The 17,232-nt window shown below is 31.5% G+C and overlaps 1 protein-coding gene and 1 long non-coding RNA gene across 3 annotated transcripts in view; one reads left to right on the top strand and one right to left on the bottom strand.

The window, feature by feature from the left end:
• LOC127727671 (cell adhesion molecule DSCAML1-like) overlaps window positions 1–6,320 on the top strand; it is a 73,503-nt gene extending 67,183 nt beyond the window's left edge. The window contains exons 27-29 of the mRNA XM_052234787.1: window positions 579–660; window positions 1,232–1,323; window positions 2,346–6,320. Coding sequence (XP_052090747.1) covers window positions 579–660; window positions 1,232–1,323; window positions 2,346–2,510 — 339 coding nt within the window. The 3' untranslated portion in view covers window positions 2,511–6,320. The remainder of the gene's footprint in view (window positions 1–578; window positions 661–1,231; window positions 1,324–2,345) is intronic.
• A 2,869-nt stretch (window positions 6,321–9,189) lies between these two features.
• Window positions 9,190–16,665, bottom strand: LOC127728165 (uncharacterized). 2 transcript variants are annotated; one of them, XR_007993998.1, is made up of 4 exons: window positions 16,609–16,665; window positions 16,248–16,318; window positions 12,896–13,027; window positions 9,190–9,271 (listed from the first exon to the last, which is right to left on the bottom strand). It is a non-coding gene; the product is annotated as an uncharacterized LOC127728165 (long non-coding RNA). The 2 variants fall into 2 exon arrangements; XR_007993999.1 differs by lacking the exon at window positions 16,609–16,665 and adding an exon at window positions 16,527–16,577.
• Window positions 16,666–17,232: the final 567 nt, after the last annotated feature.

Here is a 17,232-nt window from a genome sequence, read left to right as displayed (position 1 = left end):
TCAACGATGAAGTAAACATCCGACACTTCACAGCAAAATCAAAACATCCCCATTGCACCAAAGTCAAAGACTGTGCATATGTGTTTGAAAAAACATATGCTGGACTCATCAATGTATTGCATTTTAAATATGTTAAGTATTCCTACAAATTTAATCATTCATTGTCCAGAAAGACTTATAAAAAATATCAGAGCACCATTAAGATTTGAACAAAGAAAATTAAGGTTGAAATTGACAATGAAAATCAGTGGACTGCATAAGCATTGTTAAACCATATTTACCCTGGCTTAAATGAAGTATGATGTGAATCGGTTTATAATAAACAGGTTTCTTAAATGACCATTGTTATTACTGTAAATTCAGAAATTATTGCGATGTTTTTATTATTGCGAAAAATGCGACAGGGTTAAAATCGCAATAATTTAAACTCGCATTTTGAAATTTTTCATATGAATTAAACAGGATTTTTCTCAATATCGCAAAATTTAAAATCGCATTTTAGTTTAAAATGACAAAATCGCAATAATAAATGCACGCAATAATTTCTGAATTTACAGTATCTCTTTTTTTTTATATAGGAACAGCCATCAATAGTTATTTCTTCTTTGGAGATACCAGGAACAAAGCTGATAAAGAGATCAAGCAATAACTCTATAAATGGTATGTCCCTAAATTTATGAGCTTGATAGGGTTTCTATCCCAAAAATCATATCCTAATATGGTGCAGTTGCCCAGAGAGTTTAAGAGGGGTGACAATACATGACAGATTTTTTATGCAATTTCTAAGTTATTGATATCATCTTTTGTAAGTGCTTGCAGTCACACCTACATTATTCTACAGATTTTGATGAGTTATTTAGGAAAGGTTTAATTAGCAAAGTATGCCAAGCATGAACTCCGTATATTTAAATCTGGATTTTTAGTCACAACTCTCTTGAAAATTATAAGTTGCATAATGTTGTATGGTGTGAAATTTGTTTGCTTCAATACATACACTTCCAAAATTTATATTCAGAAATTAATTCATTTTTCATAGTTTTGCTCATTTTTGTGAACAAATTATATAATTGAGAACCTGTATTTGACTCTTATTTATACTTTCTTGCAATGTAACTCATGTTTGGAATCATTAGCCTGGTATACTGGCTCACTGCTCAGCAGTAGTGTGCTGTGATTTGCAGATGTCTTCCAATGACATTGATATTTAACTGTTTGATATTTATATTTTTAGGAATAGAAAATCCAGGTTATAAGGATCAAACAGGGGATACAGAATCAATAGCTGTTTCTATGACACTGTCTTCAGAAGATTTGTTATCAGAGGTATAATAACAGTCGATTTATTTTGGTAAAAGTTACAATCAGAAAACAAAATTGCATGCAGACATCATTCAATTGATCTTGAATCAAAGCAGATAATGTTAAGTTATTCAAGGTCAACATAAATTATCTACTTAAACACTTTAGATATATGATTTCACTTTTTTCACAAAAATGTTGGTATTAAATCATGATTATCAAAATTCTCATAGTTTTCTTAAACATGTATGTTTGAGTGACTTTGAATTAAAATTCCTCTGGATGGGAGCAAAGAACAATCACACAATCAATCAAATTCAAATTGGACAGTGATCAAAGGGACATAACTCAATATGAATTATACCAACAAGATAGATAATTATTAGGGGTAAATTCAGTAAAAAATCTCCCATTGACTTTAATGCTAATCTATGTCTTGAATTAAATTTATACCTGATTTACCTTTAGAAATTGGAAGCTTTCATATATCATTCATGAAAGTACAAATGTAGCCCTATCTTTTGCAACAATAAAAACATAGGGTCATGCGGCATTTTTGGGCATTCACATGGCCTTGTTTACAAACGCTGTAGATTCGCACTTAATTCCTTTACTGACCCCCATTACTTTTCAACCCTGTAGTAAAAAAATTTAGTACATTCAGCATTCATTTTTTATTTTTTTTTAACTCTAGTTTTGATCCATCTATCAAAAAATATTTATTACAAACATTATCTACCAATCAGAAGAGCACAGGACTTCAGTTTTGTACAGAAAGCTCTCCCCCAAATGGGCGGTCCCTGATGACGTATATTTTTTTACTGAATTCACCCCTATAATTATTGTAGTAAATAAACCATTTTGTAAGATGTTTCGGCCACTGGCCTTCTTCAGTTTCTTTATTATCCTTCCTAACTACATGGTAGACATTTTGCTTTCATGTTTAATAATGATTTAATACCAACAGATAATTATTAATCATGTTCATATATGCAAGTTTGAAATGTAAATCAGAATAAGGAATTTTAAAATGTTTTTTTTTTCAGTCAGCAAGTTTAAAAAGAACTAGTCGAATGAGGACTGAAAGTGCAGCAGCTATAGCAGTATTACGTAACCAACGACTACCGAGGTTACCTAGGTCACAGGATGATACAGACACTTTAATTAACCATGACTCTGTTGTGATTTATACAGAAAGGACAGCCCTATGACCAAACTTCTTTTATTTCATTTCACAATGATCAGGAATGATCTAGTACATAAACACAGTATTGACAGATAATGTTATTCCAGTTAACAACACTTAGGAATGAACAATTATTGTTACATAAATACAGCATTCTGTTTTGTTTCATTTTCATTTTTTGATCTCATTACATCAGTCATCTGTGTCCAAACAAAACAAATCAAAAGACAAACCTCTAAGGGTTCAGATTTTAAAAAGGGGGGAGATGGGAGAGAGGGGATCATTTGCATATTCACCAAACTTAATCTCATCTTTTGTTTGTCCATTTTTGGTACAGTGTAACCATTGACAGAACTGATTTTACCTTTATATCCTACAGCTTTCAGATTTGTTTTGTTTTTGGTTAAAATTGTCACTGATTGAAAATTATTGCATAAATCAACAACTTACAAGAGAAAAGATCAACTGACTTTAGGATTTTTATCTAGAACAACCCATACTCATATTTTCTAGATACCACTGTTTTTTGTCATTTATGCACTTGTAAAAGTTGTAAAAAATTTTGAATGTAACAACTGAATTAATTTTAGGTTATAATGTTTTATGATGAACATTTTATTTCTTATTTAGCAAGCTATATTACAGCTTAAAGTTGTTTTCATTTAAATTTTTACTTCTCAGAAATATATTTTCTTTATATCATGATAAGAAAAAAAATGTTGCATAAGATCTAGCAATTATGCCTTAAAGATAAAAATAAAAAAGTCATTATAGAATGTCTATTCAAAAGAAACAAGAAGTTCTTAAGAAAAGAATTAAAATTTTGGTTGCAGAATAGAAAAAAATATTCTTGTCTATCAATTTGAATACTGTGGATTCATTTATTTTCGTGGGTACCAATTTTCGTGGAATGAGGAAAACTTGCACTTTCTTGGATATTTGATTTTGTGGTTTTCCAAAAGTCTGCATATATTCATAAAGCAAATTTGTAATTCGTTGAATATTTCAATTTGTGGTTTCCCTGTACCCACGAAATCCACGAAATTGGTATACAACGTATGATAATGAATCCACTACTATGATTTGTGGGGTACCAATGATGGTGGATTTCGTGGCCATAGTTAAACTGCAAATTTAAATGTTACAGTTTCTATAAGCCTGTTTGCTGACATAAGCAAAAACAGGAAATCAAATGTTCATGACAAAAAAAATTTTCCTCAATCCGAAGTAGTAAAAGTAAATAGAAATATTATGCAATAGATACATCTAGCAAGATGTTATATTATTGAATGTTTGACCAGATAAATCCGTACAAGATGTTTTACTAGTAAATGTTTGACCTTAAAAAACTTGATAAGAAGGTTCATTTTGTATAACTGACATGTTAATTTGATCAGTGCCTTTTTACTATTTTTATAAAATGTTATATTTAATGATGTGTTCAGATTTTCAAGAGAAATTTAGAAAATTTATTGATTTTTGTTGATGTTGGTTGTATAATAATGAAGCTGTTGCATGCATAGTTGCCATTTTTAAGAAACAAGACTGATAGATTATTGATTGCTTAACATCGTGTCATCACTCTATCAATGAGAAATCTTGTTACATGACAATCATGCCAAAAAGGGTAAACAATATTTATTGTCAGAATTTTTTTGGTGAAAATTATACAGATGAGGTGTATAACTATTATAAACTTAATTATATTCCTTATTTGCATGTCTGGCTTAATGCAAAACATCATGACATTGCCTGGTGCATATTCATGAGTATGACAGTGTAAGGAAAAGTTGCATGAGAAAAGTGTAAAATGAAGATTACGTTCTGTAACAAAGCTGGTTGAGTGTTAATTATCTTTTCATTGAGGGTATTATTTGCACCTTGCAGGAAGGATGAAATGGGGCTTGATTTTTAATAGCAGCAAATTTCAAGTGATGATGAGTTTTTAAAGTCTTATTTTATCACTTTGGCTAATGATCCAACTGAATGTAAATATGTCAGTGTTGGAAATGACTTTTATAGTAAATCCACAGATGTTATTAATATTAATATTATGGTATTACTTTGTTAAAATACATTTTTTTTTCCTGATGTATTGAAATGTTAAGTACTTATTACAACATACTGATGTATAAAAATAGATATCAAATTCAATATAATGTGTGCATTTATTAAACAGAATGTTTTCCTTTGATCAATATAAACTTTTCTTACACAATATTTCATGAGTGTGATTCACCCTACTTATTCAGGTCTCTTAATGTTCAGACTTCAAGCTAAAGTATACATGTTTTTATATTTTCGGAAGTTGAAAAATACCAACTTAAATTTGAAATAACTTTCCTATTTTGAATTCTCAGTTAACCAGAAAATTATATATTGTATTTGTATGTATGATTGGTGTGAAGGATGTAAAAGAATAGTTTTAAAAGGTTTCGGAAGAGACTTTTATAATTAATCATAATATTATTAATGTGATATTTCTTAATGTTGTGACTCTGAAATAAGTACAGTTATATCAGTACAGTATCTTTATATACCACTGCTTTCCTCTAATGGCAAATTCATTAATTTCCTCAGAGTGTTTAAGCATTTCCAAAATATAAACCATGTTATTGAAGATGTTTTAAGAACACCACGGGAAATGTCTAATCTCAGGAAATTGATGAAATTAGGGAGTGACTGCCAGTGGAATTTTAGAATTTTATCAATATGTGACTGACAAACATTTTAAACTACCTTCTCATACTACATTCATAAAGAAATTACATCAAGGCATCCATTTAACAGACTTACAAAAAATTTACGAATTCAAACAGCTTCTATTTTGTTATTGAGATAGCTGGATAACTATTGTCAGGTATTTCTGTATTTGTTATTGAGATAGCTGGATAACTATTGTCAGGTATTTCTGTATTTGTTATTGAGATAGCTGGATAACTATTGTCAGGTATTTCTGTATTTGTTATTGAGATAGCTGGATAACTATTGTCAGGTATTTCTGTATTTGTTATTGAGATAGCTGGATAACTATTGTCAGGTATTTCTGTATTTGTTATTGAGATAGCTGGATAACTATTGTCAGGTATTTCTGTATTTGTTATTGAGATAGCTGGATAACTATTGTCAGGTATTTCTGTATTTGTTATTGAGATAGCTGGATAACTATTGTCAGGTATTTCTGTATTTGCACATTTCTTTTTATATTAAGATTCACTTTTGATAAACATAATGTAAGATTTATCTCCAAATTTTTTTAAAAGGTTTTAAAAATATTTTGGTATTACCAAATTTTGGTTATCCCCTACTTTCAGTTATCAGTATGGTTTGTGTATTACTTTCCACATCATGAAGAGATAACAAAATATGAAAATGTATCTTTCTAAATAACTTCTACTGAAATAAGTCCATGAGAAAAGCTTATATTTTTGTATTTCAAATCATGTGAAAGTAAAAAAAAAAAAATCAATTCAAAGATGTGAATAGTTTCAAAATATGAAATAATGAAGAGCATGCACTTGAAAATTTAATAATATTTAGACAGATATCATTAAAAATGAGTGTTGATGCACCCAAAACAACTGGATTTAACTTTGTATATTCTAAGATACATGAAAAGAAATTATTGTCTTGTTTGAAAGCTGTCATGATACAATTAATTTTTAAATAGAAAAATAAATATTCTTGGTTGTCTTAAATGCAATGTGTAACCGAGGTGGAGAGATGAATAAAGGGTATATACTATATACATATAATGTGCACTTGGTTGTTGTAACTTAATGTAATTTATTCAAATTTATTCAGTTAGTGAGTATTATTAAAGTTGTTATTACTAGTGGAATCATTTATATATGAATTCCCATGTTATCTTCACTGAATTTTCTCTGTTGGAATCATGTAATAATCTTTCCAGGATTCTTTAGGCCACATTCAGGCAAACATAAGAACAAAATGATCCTGTGGGGAAGTTGTCATTTATTTGTTTTATCAATTGGACCCTAACTTGTCAAAATCATTCTTTGAAATGTGCATAAAAGAAGATGTTAGGCTTACAGGAATGAGACAGCACCTATCAATACAAAAATTATAAAGAACAATTATGGTCAACATACAGTGTTAATCAATATGTAAGGCATATGTCAAGCAATAAGTTTGTGAATATTTTGAAAATTAATCTAAATGATCTACCATCAACATGACATTCCTACATAGAAAACAAACTTAACATATATATATATATACACAAAGACAACATTTGAACGAGATATTAAGGACATGGAGTATATCTTAATCTTGAAATGGTATGGTTAGTTCTCCCATTATTCAAGTTGCATGTTACAAATTAAAAGTTGAAGAAAAAAACACAACAAAAGCAGTTCATAAAAAAAGCAATTAGTGCATTGATACTTAGAGGTATTCCAAGTGTAAAAATGCAGCAACAAGTAACACAATACTAAATAATACCATATCAATGTATGTTCGCAGTGCAGGTAGATTGAAGATTTGTTGCTACTGATATATAAATCATGCTTTCATAAGCTTTCATATCATTAATCTTTTTCCAAAAATATTCACTACAGCAACATCGAGAAAAGTAAAGAATGACAACTGATTTTAATGTACAAAAATAAAATACAGACGCAAATTAAGAAATGCAGCAACTAATCTTTTTGCAAACTATATAAGATGGCAGATATCAATTTTACGAAAATACAAGACAATGGTTTAATAATTATAGCAGAATAAAGTTGGATGATGTCAGTATTGAAAACAGTATTCTCATTAAAATCGGAAAGGGTCAAACGAATATATATAACCAATATAGGAATGGACATATCACATGAAAGAACAAGAAACATTAGGACAAGAAAAGTCCCATTTGTCATAACTATTTGAAATGGGATTCTTTTTTATAGAATTCTTATCAAAAAGGTAACGATCATCCTAATTCAATCACTGAATTTAGTAAAAGTAAGTTTAGAAGGGTACTTTTCATTGGTATTACGTGTTGGTGGAAACATTTGAAATTGAATTTGAGAGGTCATGTCCAATATGTCTAGGTATTCTTATAAAAAAAAAACAATCAAGCGGTGTTTTCTTTGACCTTATAGAGATCAGAAATCATCTGCATGTTACCGATTTCTGTTCTCCAGACATGTTTTGTTTTGGGAATCCGTCAAGTTCAAAAAGTTTGAGAAGCCAAATAAATCAAACGTTTAAAAGCATCAAAACAAACTAAAAAAGAGACGTCAACTCAGAACAATCAAATACATTTATATTTTGAGGAAATTTTGCATCATTTCGTTGACATTTCAAGTTTTTGTTTGATGTTGTAGACAGTATTCAAATGCTGAACTTCTATAAAAACAGAGGTATCATACCGATGTTTAGTTAATATCATAAAAGTCTAGCTAAGGTATAACACAGGGTAACATTGAAGTGAAAAACAAAAATGCCGATCACGACCAGGGAGACCAGATGCGTTGACAGTGTATGCATTAGACACCCGTCACAGGGTTCCAAAGACTAGTTGAGTGTCAGTGCCAGACACATAACTGATAATGATATGAGAATTAACACAGTGGATAAAATACATATTTCATGCCAGTACTGAAGTTCTTAGCTGGGCTGTAGCAGGGGATCCTAGCTCACTGCTTGCCTGTCGCGAAGGTTGGGCCAGTATCCCAGGTTAAGCTGGGCAGGTGATATCCTATAGTAGTTCCAGTCCATCAGCAAAGGTATCGACCTAATGATAATAACAGCATGACAGATAACTAACTTTACTGCACATTGGCCAAAGCATTTGGATAACCAAAACCTAATGCAATCTTTGAAGAGATAATATAATCGAAAACGACCAAAAGTATAGCCATACATGGACAAGGAATTAGATCTATGCACGATAGAGATTTATTCCTTCAACTCAAATGATTTCCAAATTTTTTATTTGGAAGCGCAACTTTGGAACTGATAAAATGTTACAATTACATGTCAGTAGAAAGTCAATCCAAATTTAACACTGCATCCATATTAAGTTAGGTTGAGTAAATCAAATGAGAGTAAATTTTTTAAAGGCAGTTATCTTTTATGACCATCGTGTCAAAGTAGACAAAGCCTCTGCAGCAATGTTTTTCAACACAAATGCACGTTGATATCCACAATATTCTCATGCAATGCCTGAATAACATTAACGGTAGACATTTTACTGCACCAGATGCGCATTTCGACTTTAAATGTCTCTTCGGTGATGCTCGAGGCCAAAATATTTTAAAATCCAAAACTTATAAAAATGAATAGCTTATAAAACCGAAAGAACAAACTATATAAACAAAGCCGGACAGGGAGTCAGAGATTTGCATGAGGGAAATATTTTCCTTAATTTTGAATCATTTCAAATTGGTAATAGCAAATTTTAATAATAACACAATATCAGTGTTTTCATGCAAGTTCCGAAGTAGTAGCAACTGGGCTGGTGATACCCCGGGGAGTAAAAGTCCACCAGCAGAGGTATCGACCAAGTGGTAGTTATGATACTTTTTTCCTTGTCCATACCCTTACCTTACTATATGGTATAAGTTTTGCTCATTGTTGAAAGCCGTACGGTGACCTATAGTTGCTTACGTCCACGTCATTTGGTCTCTACTGGATAGTTGTCTCGTTGATAATCATACCACATCTCATGGATTTTTATATAGAAAATAACATAATTGATAAACGTTTTATTGTTATACTGACTGGTATTTGACTGCATAGATGTTTTTATCAACTAGTTGTCTTCTAAGTCAGCTGAAAATATATCAAAGAGAAGTTATTTTTTTTAAATTTACGTTTATTTTCTACTGTCATAGACTTTTTTTGTTAATGATAGGCGAAGCCAAGGATGCACATTTTAACTTTTACCTTTTTCAACGGTCATGTTGATAGTATTCTTAGTATACATATACGATGTTGTGTTGCTCGTTGTTGAAGGCCATGCGCACGGTGACTTGAAGATGTTTGATGTTCAACTAAAAAACATCTTTCAAAGTTCTTACCGCTATCCTTTCTGAAGTGAAAAAACGGCCTTCAGAAATATTGTTATAGGTATATTCAACCAGTGGTATCAATCAGATGTGGATTCTCAAAAATTCCAAAGATCTACTGTAAAATCTTTAAACACAACCTTTTCAATTTTGCAATAATAGAAACATTTGATTTTACTACCCTTTACACAACTATTCCCCATTCTCAATCGAAGCTTTTTTTAACACAAAAATAGGACTAGTAGATACAAATTTCTTGGTTTATGTCAAGAAAAAACCACACTGATTTAAAAAAAACAAATACACATGGATGATACCATCAAGTTGCTGGACTATTTCATCGACAACATATTTATTGAGGTTGGTGGATTGATATTTCACCTGACAGTTGGTATTCAAATTATACACCCTACTGGCGAACTTGTTTTTGTTCTCATGAAGATGTTTTCATACGACACTTTCTCAAAGATAAAGAGAGAAACATCTTGCAAAGTTCTTGAATTTTACTTTAAGACATATTGATGATGGCCTGTCAGTCAATAAACCACATTTCAGTGAGTGCTTGCGTTTAATATATCCTAGTGAACTTGAGATTAAGGATACAAATGTAACGAAAAGGTCTGCTTCACATTTTGATCTTTTCCTTGATATTGACACAGGTTGACGACTTCAAACTAATATCTTCGACAAATGTGATGATTTCAACTTTCTAGTTGTCAACTTCCCAATTCTCAACTGTTAAATACCCTCTGCCGCATCGAATGGCGTTTAAATGTTAAGTTACGCTCGTGCATGTTCACACTACTATTGATTCATATATTTTCGTGGATACCAATTTTCGTGAATTGAGGAAACAATTGTATTTCGTGGATATCTGATTTCAAGGTTTAGCCAAAATTTGCATACAAATCTATAGTAAACGTGTACTTATTTGACCATTTGAATTCGTCGTTTTTCTATACCAACGAAATACACTGAAATTGATATCCCACTAATAATAATGGATCAACAGTATAAGGACTACATTAGCAGGGGTGTATTCCTTACATCAAAACTTCAACACCAGCGTTATGAGGAAGAACGACTAAAATCGACACTACATAAGTTTAACAGTTATTTGACCGATACGATATGTCAATCAGGGGCGGATCCAGGATTTTGGAAAGGGGGGGCTAAGTATGTAAAGATCGAAAAAATTTTTGGACCTTTTTTTGGCTGAAAAACATAAAATAAGTGTAAAATGCACTTTTTTAACGGTTCCTGACGTAAGGCATGTATATTTTATAGTTAAAGTGTAAGGGTTGGACATTTTTGATGCCGTATTCTCCTCATTAATTGTCTATTATAAAATGATTGGATGGATCCAAAGCTATGTAATAATATATTTGATGTGGGACTTGTCAGTAAAAAATTGACATGGAAAATTCTCGTTCGTTGTATGTTTAGTTAGCATAACGTCACGGATTTCTTGTTGTAAACAAGATATACGTCGGGCTATTCAATGAAATTTACAATACGACCGACACGAGTTAAGAAAGACAAACAAGCAATTTTTATCCAAATGTTTGGTTGAAATGTTTCACCCAACAAGGGAAGTGAGGAGTCCAAATCAATCAAAGGCTACGCATGAGCCTGAAATGACAACGAATATATGAAGGACGGTCGACAAATGGAGACATAAAGGCCACACCCAGCAGGCAGGTTGCAGTCGGGCCTTGAAAAAGTATTCATTTTATCAGTTCGACGAAACAGACATTCCGGTCAGATATGGGATTTACATACAAACCCCCGGCCCCAAAAAAATTACGCCCGTTTTTTTATTCATCATATTCATTTAATGCTAAATAATTCTGTTGGAAAATTTGTTTCTAATAGCAAAAAAAGTGGACAAGATTATTGTTTTCAATCCAGATACGGCCAGAATTTTTGTTTAGGCAGATTTTTTTCTCTCAAACATCTCAGACTGCCCCTTTAAATCAAATGGTCCGTACCTTAGACTTTAAATCTATCTAGAGCTTATTGACTGGGGATCATTTTTCGGCTATGTTATTAATAGGCTGGGGCGTGTTGGGTTAAACATGTTTTCGTAGGTAAATAATATTGCTGTGGAACTTTTTTTTTCATGAAAGTGTAATAGAGTATTACTTTCTGTTCGGTGGAATTGTGAAATAGAAGTCAATAAATACGTTCTTGCTCAATCCATTGTCGCTTTGAATGTGTCAAGCTTATCATCCCCAGCCTAAGCAATGTGTTACTGCAATTTGAATTTCAAAATGACTGAGTGACATGTTTTCGACGCACTGGTCAACTCCACCGTAGCGAATCACATGATTTTGACATAATCAATAATATATTACAGTAAATACGAGCGAAACATATCTTTATAAGTAAAGAATTGTCGCATAAAAAATAAATACGCGGAAAATGGCAAAGTTCACGAAGTCTAGTCTGATTAATCATTTTACAAAAAAAAAAAAAAAGGTTCAAGAAAAGGGGGGGGGGGGGGGCGTACGCCCTCTACGCCCCCCTCTGGATCCGCCACTGTTAAAATAGCAAAATAAATTCACGGTATTTAGATACATGAATAGTCGGTTATTCTGTAAATTTACCGATTGTGTCTTTTCCCGATTGTGTCATTTTCCCCCGATTGTGTCATTTTCCCCCGATTGTGACATTTTGTGTGTCGATTCGCATAGCAGGTGATGCATGCATAGCAGAGGAATTTTACCCTGTTGACGCACGCGGTCTCCTCTCTTCTCTTGTTTCTGCTCTTATAAATCATTGGCTTTGAAATATTTCACTTTTAGGGTTCCTGATGATGGTAAATCCAGAAAACCGTTGCGGACGCATACAGTTTACAAAGTGTTATTTATTTTTTTGTCATTTCCTCAGTTTTTGTTTGTTACCTTGATTTTATCATCTTAATCGATTTTTGAGATTTGAACATCAGTAAACTTCAGTAACTGTTGCCTAATTAACACCCTTGTCTTGTGATCAGTGGTTGAGACAGTTTCATTACATTGGCAATCATACCATATCTTTTTTCGATATGGACTACTTCATTTCTATAGTTCAAAATCTTATGTGATCAAACGTTAGTTGTTTTTTTTCATTCTCAGTTTTGTTAAATTTTTCATTTCCATTACTATATTAACTTTTTTGTAATGAAATTGATTAAACTTATATATAAATCTCATAGAAAGCCAGAGCAAGAATGTATACTGAAATTTGAAATTTAAATGTTTTCAATATTGTCATTTTTAAGGAGAACCATATTACAACATTATTATTGTTATCTAGTACAATTTCAAATTAAGATTAAAAAAAAGGAAAGAACTTAGCTCAATGCCTAAATGAAAACAAAATTGTAATCTTAATGGTAACATACCAAGTCGAACCTCGTCGTCCAGTGAGCGTCTTCTTCCCCAACACGGGTAGGAATATGTCTTACAACAGTAGCTATATTTACACAAACATACCCTCTGATAGCAAGTTTTTCCTTCCACGGCGTGCGGAACAACTTTGAAAAAATGAAATTTATTGAATATTATTAACAACTGTCACGCCACGGCAACTTAAAAACAAAATAGACGTATTCAATAACATTACCTACGGTCAAGTCCATATTATATATTTATTTCCCGTGCCGGAGGGAGATATGAAGATTTGTTCACCCAAGAATATTTTTCGAGGGTGAGCAAATCTTCATATCTCCGGAGGCAAAGGGAAATGAATGTTTTATTCCACTGCCTATGCTTTGTTTACTATCAATACATTAAATATTATTTTGCATACATTTATTTTCTTATCCGCTTGTTTTTGTAAGTCAAACTAAACACGACATACTCATTGATAAACAGTAAGGATCAAAATTTAATTATAAGTCTTTTTGTTTTATCGTCTGAGATAAATTTGAACATGATAATGATTTTTGCTATCGCTATTTTAAGAAGAATAAGAAGTTCAAAACGTTATGTACATCAACCGCGCTTAACGTCGCACGAAGTAATCCCGATATTTCAGAGGGTAATATGATCCTCAGAATGGAATATGAAGATTTGTTCAATGACACGTGGGATAGTCTCAACCAATGAAATATTGATTAAACTATCAATATGTTTAAACAGTGGAATAAAAAGTTTTTTTTTTCTTCTTTAATTTTTGATTTTGTTTTTGCTTGTTGATGTTTTTAATTTGGTAACATGACATCTTTACATTTTTTGTTTCTTTTTATTAAGAAAGAATATATATATACATTATTTCTGAAATTAGATCTTACAATTATATAGTTATATCTCCGTCCTGAACTATGCTTGGAATAGCATATTTTCTATATGATACTCAGCAGTTTCAGCTAGCCAAAAAGCCAGGTTTAACCCACCACTTCGGAAAATGCCTGTACCATGTTATGAATATGGCAGTTGTTTTTCACTTGTTCCGTTGATTGATAGCGTTTGATTTTATCAGTTTTTATGGACTTCCCCTTTTTGAATTTTCCTTGGAGTTCGGTATTTTTGTTATACTTTTTTTTCTTATAAAGGAATCGATTTAACCATATTCACATTCATATCAACCGAGACTGATTCAAATGAAGGTAGTATTTCAAAAATAAAGTATAACGACCACTCACGGAATGAAACTAAATCAATCGCAATTGATTCTACCGTTTATCGTTCGTAATCAGAACAGTTGCGATCGATTGCAATCGGTTTCGGGACTATATACATGTAAAGGCATAATTAGTTTAAACTGTTTGAACTGATCGTGATTGATTGTTTCAATTGTTTATATCACCGTTCTTATTAAAATAAGTCTATTTAAGATAACCGCTTTCAACGGAACTTTTCGTTATGGGATAGTATGAACACCTTATTGATCGAAATCGATAATTTTTGTAAATATAAAACGATGTAAACCATATCGATGTTTATTGCTCGATGCTTCACAAGGAACAGTCAAAACAAAAGCGAAAAATGTATAAATACTAGGAATATTTACACCAAAAGGGGTCTGAAAAGAGAAACCAAAAACCCATATAAACAATGATCATGTCAGCCAGATTTGATACGGCACAGTAAACGAACACAAGAGCAAATGTTTTTTTGTTTTGTTTTGAAAACTGTCGAGGATTAAAATTAGGATACTATAAGGAAATAAACATTTCTTTGCTTTTTGTGTGTTTTTTTACTGTGAGTGTACTGATTTTGTGTCATGGATGGATACCCCATATCCTTTGTTTTTCTATTGAATAATTTCCCCAAAAAATTAAGATTACAATCTGAATGAAATAAATGTCTGTCATTGTGGCCGAGAATGTAAATACAACAAGAAGTGACACGCATGGTCGTGATATGAATACCGACACGTACTTCGGACGCACGAGATTAAAAAAGTGTTATTCTGATTCACTAGCACTGGCTCGATACCACTGCTAGTCCCTTATGGTATCATCAACCCAGAACAAAAGTATCAACATAAATACTGAACTCCAAGGTAAATTAAAAAAGGGGAAGTCCATAAAAACTGACAAAATCAAACGTTAGGCTTTATCAACCAACACAATGAGTGGAAAACAACTGTCATATTCCCGACTTGGTACAGGCATTTTCCAAAGAAATGGTGTATTAAACCTGGTTTTATAGCTAGCTTAACCTCCCACTTGTATGACAGAAGTCAGTGCTTTGATACTGACATGATTTGTAACAAACTTTTCAAAAATTATCTGTTGAAAAATTCCGAAATTATTAAGAACTTAAGGTTCCAACTCACTCAGGCAAAGTAGACCTTAGATGAATTTGGCTGCATGTTTTATTTTTATGTTCCTTTTGGTCATACAGCTCTTCACGTGTTTTAGGTCTACAACTTGGCTTTCAAATGTTTGGGTTAGAGCGTTCCTGATGAAGGTAAATCCAGAAAAGTGCTTCGGTAACACGAAATTCATAAAATGTTATTTTCATTTACTAGCACTAGGTCGATACCACTGCTGATGGACTGCTAGTCCCAGCGGGTTTCATTAACTCAGTAGTCAGTACTTTATCAAACATTGCTTAAATTCTCCGTTGATAAATTCAGAAATTATTAAGAAACTAATGGTCCAACTCCCTCAGGTAAATTTGACCTCAGTTGAATTCTGCTATTTCTTTTATGTGTCTTTTGGTCAAATAGCTGTTTAGATCTTATGCATATTTCGCATTCATATATTTGGGATTGAACGTTTCTGATGAAGGAAAATCCAGAAAAGCGCGTCGGACGCACGAAATTGATAACGTGTCATTTTCATTTTAATCAAAAGTATCTAAAATCCAGAAGTAAGTGTCTGACGAAACCAATAAACCCTTAATACATGTTACAAGTAAACAATGTGTGACAAAAATATTATGTTCATTCAACATGTTGAACAATCTAAAGTGTCATAGGAGGCATGTGCATGGCAGATTCGAAAAGCATTTACACATTACAACTCATCATTGTCAAGCTGCTGATCAAATACGAATTCACTCTGTTCATGAGTAAAGTATGACGGAAATATGTGTCGAGCGAACGGACGGAGAATGTGATTGTAATATAGCCTCACTCCCAGAGTGTGGATATGATATAATAATCAAGAAAAGGAGATGTGTTTAAAAGTCAAAGAGAAAAAAACCGACAATACAAGTCAAACGAAATTAGCATCTTAGTAAATAAGAGTAGCAAAGTCATAACAAAAATTAAGTAACGAATATAATTTGTTTAAAACTTACTCAGTAGACCAGCAAGAAGCAGAAACATCACAAATTTCAACATTTCTCACCTTTTCGTAATTATAGCTCTGCTACAAAATATACAAAATCAGTCATTTTTATGATAGGTATGTCTAATAATGTCAACTAGATTTTATATTTGAAGGTTAGCTGTTAATTATTATTTGATTATTTTTTACAATTTAATCATTTCTGTATAAAAAAAAGATGACTGTTAATTGACAAATATCTTCAAATCGAATTATTTCGAATTCATAAATATACGTTTAAAACCATTACATAGTTAAATAAAACTGATATAAAATCTATCGCAACTTAAATGAATATCCATAACAGAAGTGATTAAACATATATTACTTACATCTATATACAATTTTAATTGATATCTGAATTCATTATTATTCTTGTTTTGTCTATATTTATTGCCAAAATATATTGATTGATACATCTGTAATGGAACAACATGTGGTATCAAACAATATATTCCCAGAATAAAAATTTGATCAAGGTTACATACAATTAACAGGAAATTGAATTAATGACATGATATCAGTTACAGGTATATTAAATACATACAATTTAATGGATGAATATATGTGCAATTTTTCACCAATATTCAAAATGTTCCATGAATTTTCGGTTTAAGAATTTTATGTTTTTAAAAATTTATTTAATATAAATTTGAGAGTTATAGTTTCTAAAACGACACCCGCCAAATGAGACGTTATGCGCTTAAATGATCTTTAATGAGTTGCTTTATGTTTATCTACTGTTTAAGAGAAAATAAAACAAATTAGTTTCTTTCTTATTTCTAATCGCAGCTAATTATTCTAAATCAAAGATGAAAAAATAACTATTTCTAATATGTAAAACAATAACATATTTTTTTAAGAACTTCTGTTAATTATTCTCTTCAAGAATCAATCAGATCTATTAGTCAGATATATACTTTAGCCCATTATCGTTTATATGTGCATTTCTAAAA

The sequence above is a fragment of the Mytilus californianus genome, unplaced genomic scaffold (assembly GCF_021869535.1).
Source record: "Mytilus californianus isolate M0D057914Y unplaced genomic scaffold, xbMytCali1.0.p SCAF_2, whole genome shotgun sequence".
Taxonomy (NCBI): domain Eukaryota; kingdom Metazoa; phylum Mollusca; class Bivalvia; order Mytilida; family Mytilidae; genus Mytilus; species Mytilus californianus.
The sequence above is the reverse complement of the archived record's forward strand: the minus strand, read 5'-3'. Positions and strand labels throughout refer to the sequence as shown.